Here is a 12,010-nt window from a genome sequence, read left to right on the forward strand (position 1 = left end):
TAGATTTTATTTATTTATTTGAGAGAAAGAGAGCACGCACAAGCAGAGAGCAGGGACAGAGGCAGAGGGGGAGTAGCAGGCTGTCTGCTGAACAGTGAGCCTGATGGGGGCAAGGGGACTCAATCCCAGAACTCCTGGATCACGACCTGAGCCAAAGGCAGCTGCTCAACCGACTGAGCCACACAGATGCCCCCAAGGGTCAGTTTTCAAGAGCTCTCTCCAGGACACTCCCTGCAGGCAAACTTGTGCTCCAATTCTGTTTCCCAGGAAACCTCACCTGCAGCATGAACCTACAGCACACCAGGTGTTCACAGGCACATTTTCTTTCAGCTGTTGGTTCATCCCAAGTATTGAAAAATAGCAGAACATACACTTAAATACATGACAAAATACCATTTTAGTATTTCACACTAATGAGCTATTTACTTTGTTCTTAGGAAACTTTCCCTCAAAGGTTAGGTATTCTCTGCCAAGAGTCAGGAGAGAGAAAAATTAAAGTCAATAATTAAAAACTGAAAAAAACAGAAAGTGAAAATTTTTATCAATCCCATCACACAATCATATATCTGAATTCAGAACATTTCAATACTAAGCAAAATTCTCCTTCCTCATCGTGTCTCTCCTTAACAGAAACCCCCTCCGATCTGTGGTGCTTTGATTAATCATTAAAGCAAGCTCTCTTGTGTGTGACACCCTGGAGGTTTACATGCCCCAGGGGAATGCACCAGGTGAGAACGTTATTACCAACACAGGTGGGTTCTCAGAAAGGTAAGTCTTAGGAAAAAGTACATGTGGAACATGAGGATCTGAAAACCGATTCTCTTAAACCTATGAGTCTGCACATCCCTTGGAAAGTTTTATATATTCAAGAGGTCTATGTCTCTGCATTTCTATACCATGAGCACTGGCCCAAGTTATTCCCCAATGATATTAATAGCTAATAATTAAAACATTTGCTAACACCTACTACCCCTTGCTCTGAAAGACTTGTTATTATGAGCCCAGTTGATATTTCCACTTAATTTTTTCTAACATGGGATTTTTAAAATACACATAGTAAGCTGGAAGGAACTACAGCAGTCCACTAAATACTTTTTACTTATAATCTCATTAAATAAGAATAATGTACAGAATCAAAAATATATCCATTAATTTTGTTACCCATGACCAAAATGTCCTATGTGTGTAATAAAAGCAAAAGATATATACTGTTAAAAATCCTATTGGTCTAGCATCCTAGCGTGTAATTTTATTTTTGTTAATAAAAACTGTTGGGGCGCCTGGGTGGCTCAGTCGGTTAAGCGTTTGCCCAGGGTCCTGGAATCGAGCCCTGTATCGGGCTCCTTGCTCAGCGAAGAGCCTGCTTCTCCCTCTCCCTCTGCCTGTTGCTCTGCTTGTTTGGGTTCTCTATCTCTCTAATAAATAAATAAAATCTTAAAAAAAAAATAAAAACTGTTAATAGATTTTAAAATATTTTTTAATTTGATCAAGATGATTGATAATGATTAGAATGTCAAAATGCAATTTGTTAAAATTTCTTTGGACTATTTATTATCAATAATCTACTTATTCATTCTTTTCATGAAAGAACCTAAGAATAAGGAACACAAGACACTCTATTTGGGGGAGAAAAACAATAAATGATTAGACCAAGTAGGTAAATGCCAACAATTCATATTATGTGAAGTACAGCCAAGGAAATGCATGGAAAAGTTGGATTGGGGGGAAACAAGACAAACAGGTGTGGAGGAGTGCGAAATACTTTAGGTAGTCTAGTCAAAAGCCTCCTAGATAAGTCATCTTACACTGAGACCTACCTAAAGAATACAGAGGAGTCAGTTACGTAAAGAGCAAGGAAAAGAGGTTCCAAGCAGAGAAAAAAGTCAAGCCAAAGGCTCTGAGGTAGAATAAAAGATGCCAAGTTCACAAACGGGTAGGACTGTCCCACCACTGTAGCTGGAATATAATCAACAAAAAGTAGAATACAGAAGTTTCTAAGGTAGGCAGAAAGCCAAATCATGCAGAATCCTGTAGGCCAAAGTACGAAGTTGAACTTCATGCTAATCTATCAATAAGTTTTCAACCAGGCAGTGATGTGATATGATCTAACTTTCCAAGAGTTCTCTTCTAACAAATATATGGAGAATGAACCAAAACAGGCTAACACAAAAGAAAGCCTTTTATGCCTCTTGTATGGGAGTAGGCAGTGGCTGAAGCTGGGATGGTAGCAGGGAAGATGGAAAGACATTTATGGATTCAAGAATATTGCCAGGAAAGGTGTGGCAGTACTTGACAAAAGACCAGAAAGAGGTCTTGTTGTATTTTGGCTTCAGCAACCAAATGGATTATTCGAGGGTGGAGCAAGAGGAATTTGGAGAAGGACTTTAAAGGTTATAACCACCTCACACCTTAAGCCAAGCAGACCCAAGTGCATTGGATCTACACCAGCCTCAAATATCTCACACCAAATGTCACATCCGTATTTCTAAGCTTAAACAGAATTTTACTACCTAACCTGGCCCCTCTCCATATGACACCTTTTCCGACTTTCTACTATTTGGACCTTGACTCTGATGCGCAATTTCTAGTTTAACTAGCCCCTACTGCCCCTATCATCTCCATAAAGGTGGCTCCTGTGTTCCTTGTCCCATGACACCCAAATGTGCCTTTATCACAGGAGCTGTGGTGACCATGTGGGAGGATCAGAAAAAAGGGTAAGGAGGAAACTTCTGGGGCCAGTGGGACCAAACAAGTCTCCTAAAGTCCTGTAGCTGCTACATGGACTCATTAGTACTTCAAAAGCCACCAGAATCGCTCACTCTAAGAACAGAATGAAATGATAGCACTCTCAGGGCATAGAAAGTGTGGGCGAAAGGCTATCACACCACTCAGCAGCAGCAGGATATTATTAAAAACTAGGCTTGCAGATTCCCAGTCCAATATTTTTAATCCCATCATACTGACTCTTATCTCTCCATAGAAACAATATTAAACATGGTGTCCAGGATGTTATAAATGTACCATTCTTTGGAACTATTACAGATTAGAAAACTTTTACCGACTCCGTAACAACCTAACCACCACATGTGACATTACATCTATGGACAAGGTCTGTGAATAAAGAGTCTACTTATAAATGATCTTTTGGAATTGGTGAAGTAGTTAAGAATATTAATCCTCCTGGAGAACCTGGCTGGCTCAGTTGGTATAGCATGAGACTCTTGATCTTGAGGCTGTGAGTTCGAGCCCCAAGTTAGATGTAGAGATTACTTAAAAATAAAACCTTAAAAAAAAAAAAAAAAGAATATTAATGCTCTCATTTGTGTTTATTTTCTCTGTGGCTTTGAAAAAGGCTAAATGAGCAGAACCAAAGGGAAGGACAAGAAGTAAAGGATGCTCTCCCCATATTGGGTTTCCCATTTCTCTCCTAAATTGATTCTGAAAGGCTCTCTTCAGCTCCCTTGCCTTGGCAAAGACTTGTGGCCTTTTCCTAGGTTCTTCATTGAGCTGATCCCTTATCTAGAGTGCCAAAAGGACAATGTCCCAGTCTGCCTACCCCCGCTTAAATACATATCAGTGTATTCTTACAGAATGGAATTTCTTACTATCCTATATAAGTTGACATGCTCAAAAGCAACATCTACAAGACTACAGAAAGCTTTTTTATATTAATTAAGATCCACATTTATATTGAACCATGAACGGCTTCAATTTTCCTTCTGTTGAAAGAACATAATATATGCCCCTAGGGAAAAACAAGCCAAAAGCTGAGCTTTCAAGACAAATGAAAAATAAAACCCATATTGCAGATAAAGGTTGGATTGCAAATGTACCCTGCAAATTAACCAAGAATTAGAGGCAACCTTCAAACTGGAAATAAAACCTTGACAAGCAGATCTGCTGGGAGATTTAAGTTTTAAAATAGGAAGAGACAGCTGTCTTCTGTTACAAATCAAAGTAACTAGCATGAAGTAGAGAGAATCCTGAGTTAGTAGCTCCTGTCATCAGAGGCTAAGGGACATCACTAAGTTGCAAACTCAAGACAATGGCCAAGAAAGATACCCATCTTTGAAGGGTGGCATTCACTGAAACCACTGTCAAGTAAATATGCTTCATTTGAATTAAGTGAATCGAAGCAAAGGAAGCAGACACTGTGAACTGTCTAGGCCACTCAGCCAAACTGGTAGATCACCATATATCAGAGGTATGCAATAAGGCTTTGATTTTGTGTCCACTGTTGTTTGTTTGAGATCTTTCTCTCCTGGGGCACTAATCAACCATTGTTTCTTCCTACCCTCATACGCCATACCCATTGAAGCTGGACTTCCTGCTCACAGAATTTGTTCTCACAAACTAGACTGAGCAGCAGTCCAGGCCCTGTGCCCCTTCGGCTACAGCTGACCGAATAAGAGCTGGACACGCCGAGCTACAAGCTCTCTCCAGATGCAGACTCCAGTCACTTACCAAGTGCTGAACCACAAGTAGGAGGAATGATTTACTCCAATGGGGTGGCCGTCAGGGACCAGGTACACGGAGAGGCAATCAAGACAAGCAAGACTAAAGACAAATGTGAGAATGAAATGGACATAGAAGGAGAAGCAGAGGGGCGCCTGGGTGGCTCAGTGGGTTAAAGCCTCTGCCTTCGGCTCAGGTCATGATCCCAGGGTCCTGGGATCGAGTCCCGCATCAGGCTCTCTGCTCAGCGGGAAGCCTGCTTCCTCCTCTCTCTCTCTCTGCCTGCCTCTCTGCCTACTTGTGATCTCTGTTGGTCAAATAAATAAATAAATCTTAAAAAAAAAAAAAAAAAAAGAAGGAGAAGCAGAGATTATGTGCTGTGCTGGTGAAGAATGGAGAAAGTGGCTCCCTTGGTCTTGGCTGACTTTCTACTCCCCGATTCCAACCTCTCATGAGATCAGTGAACTCTTGGCCTTCGGATACTATAATATAACCTTTCAGGCTAGCTCATGTGAGGCTCTGTTTCCTCCAAACAATCAATACCTGGATAAAATACCAACTAAAGTCCATTTGTAATATTTCTACCTTTTCTCAACTAAATGATATTGTCCACGATTTTGAAAGGTCAGATTGCCCCAGAGTCTAAAAGCAACTGGGAATATGAATACCCCTGATTTTCCACAGAAGTCAAAGAGAAAAAAAAAATAATAATAAGTCTAATTCCTATGCCCTTCATCAGGACACTGTTGTTGAGGGGGTTTTGCAAGAGGCCTGAGTATCAATATTTTTAACAAGCAGCCCTGCTGATTCTTAGAAAGAAGGTCCAGTGCTTACCCTTTAAAAAGTACTCCTCTAAAGCCTGCTTCAATATTGCTACAAAGATCTGTGTACTTTCAAATTCTTCCCAAGAAAAATGATATTCATCAAGTGCCAACATTCAGAAGTAGCAAATCGCAGCTGGAAAGACATATTTGTTTGAAACCCTAATAGGAGCAAGTATTGTTTCTATTTATTTTTTTCTGCATATATAAGATATTTGCATTTCATTCCACATTAAATGGGATTTTGTAAAATGGCCTGGGGAAGCCTAAATGCAACTTATGATGCTGTTTCCATCTGAAAATGAATTTAAATTTCTAAAGAGCTAATTTAAGGACTTTTGAAATATAACCAGTTCATAATTTGAGAATTTCATATATCACTCCAACTGAAACAATTTGGTTATGATACCAAGGAATTATTGTTATTTTTGTTAGACAATACTAGCATTTTGGTCATAGAAGAAAATATACTTTTCAGAGATGCATACAAAACTAGGTGGGGATACAATGAGAGGATGTTCAGGATTTATTTTAAAATATTTCAACAAAGACAATAAAAATTTCAGAAAAGAATACATGAAGTAAGTGAAGCAAAATCTTGCTAATTACTGAACCTGGAAAATGGAAATATGAGACTATAATTTATTGCTTTATACTTCTGTGAATATTGGAGAAATGAGTGTAGGAGAGATCGGTTAATGTAGCAGCCATGTAAGATTCCTACAGGACTATGCGAACTGGGTTAATTACTAGCATCACAAAGGAATGACATCAGAGGCCCGTTAATTTGGGAAGAGATGAACTTGTCTTTTGATAGTTCCTGATATGTGAGAGAAAAAAGAAATCAAAGGCAGAGCACATGGAAAAGTAATTTCTTAATTATTTGAAAGATATTTTTGTTTTTCTGAGATGTACAAAAAGGCTTAATTCAATGCACAATACATCAGAAACAGTGTGGTAAGGGGCAAAGCACATTCAGACATGATACTCTTTTTGATCTCCCTTTATTTAAATTATAAGAGTACGGTCAAATCATTTCTGGCTTTTGCCCTTTACAAAAAAATTACAAAATGTGGATAAGAGACTTCTTGGCGTTCTTCTAACTGTGGACTATGAACTGCACACAAAAGCTGGTTATTAGAAATACTAGTAAATCCTACTTGGTGATAAGCCAATTATTTGATAAATTTTTCATATCAGTTTTAGGGAGAGGATGGAGAAGAAAGCTAGAAGATAAAAAACACAAAGAGATAGCTACAGTTGAAGAAAAATAAAAAAGAAGAATCTAGGTCCTTAAATGAGTATTAACTAATGGTACCATCACCCATGTTCTACTATTATGAGCAGTTGTAACTCACAATACTGGCATGTTTATTCCTTGTGCTGCTCTTAGTTTTCAACTTCTGTGGTAATTGGAACTCCCTTAAAAAGACTCTTTAAAGCCTCAAGAAATGCAGATTCCAGGTCCTCCCTGTGCCATCATCAGCCACATAGCATTTTTTTAGCCTCAGTTTATTCATCTGTAAAGCAGCATTCAGTAGATGACTTTAAAGTTCTCTTCCAGCTCAAATATTCCACAACACAGTTTTTCATGGGTATCTTTTTATCTTTAAAATCTTCAGATACTTTATTTTGAATAAGTTTCACTACCAAGTACTGGGAAGCAATTAACCAGACCTCAGCACAAGCTGAGTCCAAGCACAAAAATTACCTGAGGGTAGACAAACACAAGACAAGAACTGATTCTTTTGCAAGGGCTAAGGATCTCTTATTCTTTCCCTTTCTTCAAATAGTAGGTGCTAAGGGATGATTTCCTGGTAAATTTCAATCAGAAATAGAAAAAAAAGAGAGAGAGAGATCTAAATTCATATGTCACGTTCAATATAAAGTCTAAATTGCAAGTAATTTTTCTGGACCATGCATATAAAGGAATCTGCTTTAAATCTACTTTATTGGTAAGCATAGGGAAATATGTCTAGGAAATATATCTGGCCATTATTATAACAAGGAGAGAGAATAAAGAATCTATATTCTATATCACTCAGCTCTTATTTTAAAATAAAAACACTGGAAGCCTATAGTAAATATTATATACTTTTAGACATTTTATTTTCAGAGATAAAGTATATCCTATTTGTGGCTTCAGTGCACTTTACCACTCATGCATTATGTAGGTGTCTCAAATTGTTTAAAAAAAAAATGTATGGCCTATAAAATGATTTTTGACTGTGGCTTTGAAAGGCCACACGAAATTTAACATGTCTAGTCTGGATTCTTTCAAACTTTCTGGTCAATTATTCGTAAATAACAAGTGCAATTCTTCACTTTTTCTACAGGGAGAAAAGAATTGCTAAAATGACTGGAATGGTTAAACAAAACAAATGAAAGAGAGACTATAAAGAAAAGAGACATTAGCTCCTGTAATGTGTCAACGATAAATAATGGTCAATAGAAACCTATCACATCTAGTCATTTACATCATCTCAAGTGAAGGTCAGAGATAATCGGGCCAGAAATACCACCTTGTAAAAGGGTCATCTGGTCACAAAGATACTGCGCTTGGGAAATCACTGACAGAGTCAGCTGTTCCCAAAGCATCACTCAGTCCAAAGAACTGAGCATATATAAAGGAATAAAAACAAAGGATCTGTTCTAAATGCAAAGTGTAGGTGGAAACATAAAAGAATGTAAAAAGGAACCTTCCTCTTCCCCAACTTTGGGACATCCTTCTCTTCACAGAAATCTCAACCCTTGGGCAAAAGAAGAGATCAGCATGAAGGGCCCTTCCCGGGAGGGAACACCCCTCTGGGACTGGTCTCCAGTAGGCTGGCCAGAACTCTCAGCTCATGAAACAGCACTGCTGTCTGTGTGGGCGTAGTGCTCTCTGAGAAGGTCACTGTGGAAATAGGACACAAGGCCAGAGCAGGAAACCAGCCGGAGTCAAGAGTAACACAGCACCCTTTTCCCATTTTGCCAATTTGCTAAACCTGCGAAGAAATGCTATCCTTCCCCAATACGTGATGTCTTACTCTAGCACGATGACTACACACCCTTAGGGCACACCCTGACTTGACCCTGACCCACACCCATCCTTTCTTTTTTCTCCCTCTATTAACATATTTTCTCTCTATTCAAAACAAACCTTGCCCCTCTGACATCTCTTAGACACAGGCATTTTCCCAGTGTTCAACCTAGAAATTAAAGTGAGAGTAAGCCCAGACCTCTCCTCTTCCACTCCCCTTCCTCTGTTCACCTCCTAACTCATACCCCAACTCTAAATCAAAGCCCCATCAAGGTATGGCATTTTTGCTTAGCTCAGTGCCCCAGAACCTAGGATGGTGCAAGGAATACAGCAGGTCCTCCATAAATAGGGAAATAATCTATTACATTCCCCCAGCTAACTACTATGCCATCATCAGACCTTTCCTTTTCCCATGCCGGATCCCATGGGCAATCATCAATTTTTCCGCCCTCATGATACACAATCAAATCCATCACCCACATTTCCATCTTATATCCTTACCCAAAAGCCAAGCTCTTAAAAGGCCCAGACATTTCAGCAAGGCTGCTTTTTGCTTGGGCTCTGACTTTAAAACTCATCCTGATAATAAAGCTCTCAAGAATCTCCTCCTTGTTCATCTCCTTATCCAAAGTCACAGTCCCGCCCACTTAAGGACTTGCCTCCCCCATCAAAGTCTCTAATTGAGAACATACCTCTGCTCCGGGAATATTTACTCCCACTTTCTCCAGTCCTTTTCCAAAAAGCACATGCACCAATTAAACTTCAAACCGTCCCCCTCAAATTATATATATATATATATATATATATATATGCCTTGTTATACCAGACTTCTATCAAAACCAACAGTACATGGAATGCTTCTCTTCTGTCTTCATTATTGCTTTATGTTATCAAGAACCCATCTATTCCCTAGGGTATTTCCTTCATTCCTAAAACATATATTATTGAACTCATCATAGGTAGCAAAAGGCAGAAAAAAGGAAAGAGAACAATAGATGTGGGGAAATGATCTATGGGCTTCTCTCCACTTATTACTCCTCTCCTCACCGCAAGTATCTGACTGTTTAAAATCATTGCTTCCATCCTTGCAAGAACAAGGTACATTTTGCCTAGTGAAACCGCTCCTTGTTTTGCTGATTCAAAATTGGGAGGGAATATATTAAGAGATGGGATTATTCTAGGATACATTATTTTGTTTTTTCAAAATGTATAATCATGATGGATCTCCCCATAGTTGCTGGGTCCCTGAAATCTAATTTGCCTCCATCAGTCTCAAACTAGAAATGGAAAAAGAATGCAAAATCATGAAAGTAAAGTTCATGTTCTAATCATCACTAAGGAGTCATCTGCCTTCTGTTGCCAGAAGCCTCCAAACTGAGGAATTTACTGGTGAAGAAGCCATGTTGCATTCTCAACTCCAATTACCTTTTGCCTCAGAATCACTATACCATTTCCTTTAGTAAGTGAGGTTGACGTGGGTTAAAAACGTGGAAGATTAAAGAAGGTATTAAAGAAATCAGCTAATCCCTTTCTCACCCGCAATACCCTCCTCCAATTTCTGATTAACATTGATAATCTATTATCACATATAACTCTCCCACCTACCCTGTAAATAATAATAGCTCCCAGACTCTGTCCTTTATATATATTCTCCCATTTAACCCATCCCAAAAACCTGGCAGGTAAGTTTTAACATTCCCATTTTACAGCTATGATAACTGGGGGCTCAAAGGGAAACGATGCCAAAAACTTTGTTGGCCAATTGTTATTTAAAATAGGCCATACCACTCCTTTGTTAACATTATAAAGTACGGAATATCTTTAAAAACTGTGTGGATTTAGAACTCCTAAAATTAGAAAATTTTAAAATGCATACCTGCTTTTTCCTTGAATTTGCTTTGGGAAACAGGCCTGCTGACAACACAGATGTAAATGGAGAACAGCATAGCTCAGGAAAAGGGTTTGGAATAGATGGCATTTCCAGAACATCAAGATCTTTCTTTTTTCTCCTACACCAAGAGAACATAGGAGGTAATTTACATAAAGCGGAATGTAAAATATAATTGCTGACAGGATTAAGAAGTTAAGGGCCAACATGTACCACTGCGTGACAACACTAATATTACATAAAGTACACAGCAAAGGTCTGTGATGTACTTTCTGTGGGTCAAAATAAAATTTGTTAATTGATATAAACCAATTTCCCATAGTATTTCAATCTTTTTTCGGGCGGGGGGGACCTTTAAAAAAAATCACTAGGTATAGAAACTCCATTTCCAGCATTTTTTATAATTTTCCTAAGCTGAAGTACAGACTATATAATTATTGACGCAAAAACCATCCTGAGAAGTTAGACATTTTTATGGATCCATTAAATTGACAAAGTCTTCAAACATTTAGTGAATTCATCCCTATGCTATTTTACTAATCACTTTTGGAAGTTATGGTTTATTAATTATAGCTGTGGTTCATCTCACTTCAAATTTCATTCACAATGTTGCCCACACACAGTCTGTTGATTTTTCAAGTGCTTATAGATACTAAACCGCAAGGCAGTGTTTTTGAAGAGGTAAGTGAATAGAACTTGCTAGTATAAAATGTACTCTAGTCCACTGCAGAGTAATTTTAACTTCAGTGAAGTTGAAGCACTTTGAAAATCTGGAGGAAAAAAAAGTACCATTTCAATGTATGAATATAAAGGACTACAGATTTTCGTATTGTTGCAGTCTTTTTCTTTCCTAAAGTATGTGCAAAATTGTGAACTCTAAAGGCACTTAGCGCTGAATGCTATGGAGATTGAGAAACCTTTTAAAGCCTCTATTCTTTCCTGCTTAACAGCAAGACTGCTCAAATGTCAATCCTTGCTTTGCCTCTCCAGGGTCGCTGTAAGACTCTATGTGGGAGGTGAACTCATTTATGCTATGATTTTTTTAAATATATAAAATAAAAAGGATTAGGGTTTTTCTGTTTTGGTTTGGTTTTGGGGTTTTTTATAGTGCAGGGCCACGAAGAGAGGAAGGGGCTGGTCCGCCTGGCCTCCTAGTTCGCACGGATGGGCAGAGGTGAGAACGACCAGGAGCTCTCAATGAAACGGTTATGCTATTTATAAGGCGCTGGGAGATCGCAATGTCCTGCTAAGCCGGTAGGAGCCGGCTCAAAGGGAATTGTCTTCAGAGACTTTCACAAACTTGGCCCAGCTCTGGGCACATGGCTCACCCCCTAGGACCGCCTCCTTAGCCCCTCGCCGGCTGCCAACCCAGGACACTCCCCCGCGCCCTCCGAGGGCTGCCTACCTGTCTGCAGCACAGCCGCGGGTCCCGTCCGGAGGGGGCAGGAGCGCCCGCGTGTGCAACCAGGGGGCAGGCGCCAGGTCGCGGGCGTCGCCCCTCCCCTGGGCAGCACCGCACACCTGGGCAGCCAGCGGCGAGTCCTGGGCAGCCGCCCTATCCGCGGCGCTCTGCCCATCTTGCAGGGAAGTGGTCATTGTCGTTGGCCGGGGGGTCTCGGGTGTCACGGGAGACCCGGCGCGGCGGGGAGAGGGAGGCTGGGTGGCGGGAGGCGAAGCGCCTGCTTGGCAGCCCGAGCGCGCTGCAGGTGCGGTGGCCTCGCCGCCTGCGCTCCGGGCCCGGGCGGCTCAGAAGCGCGGCCGAGCAGTCGGAGAGGCGGCGGGGGAAGGGAGGGGGCGGAAGAGGAGGGTGGGGAGAGGGGAGGA

The 12,010-nt window shown here is 40.3% G+C and overlaps 1 protein-coding gene across 1 annotated transcript in view; it reads right to left on the reverse strand.

The window, feature by feature from the left end:
- LOC111142137 (growth factor receptor bound protein 14) overlaps window positions 1-11,782 on the reverse strand; it is a 116,443-nt gene extending 104,661 nt beyond the window's left edge. The window contains exons 1-2 of the mRNA XM_022495122.1: window positions 11,592-11,782; window positions 10,175-10,307 (exon numbers count right to left, since the gene is read on the reverse strand). Of these exons, the coding sequence (XP_022350830.1) occupies window positions 10,175-10,307; window positions 11,592-11,782 (324 nt within the window). The remainder of the gene's footprint in view (window positions 1-10,174; window positions 10,308-11,591) is intronic.
- Window positions 11,783-12,010: the final 228 nt, after the last annotated feature.

Source organism: Enhydra lutris, unplaced genomic scaffold (assembly GCF_002288905.1).
Source record: "Enhydra lutris kenyoni isolate GAN:26980312 unplaced genomic scaffold, ASM228890v2 scaffoldscaffold1, whole genome shotgun sequence".
NCBI classification, from domain to species: domain Eukaryota; kingdom Metazoa; phylum Chordata; class Mammalia; order Carnivora; family Mustelidae; genus Enhydra; species Enhydra lutris.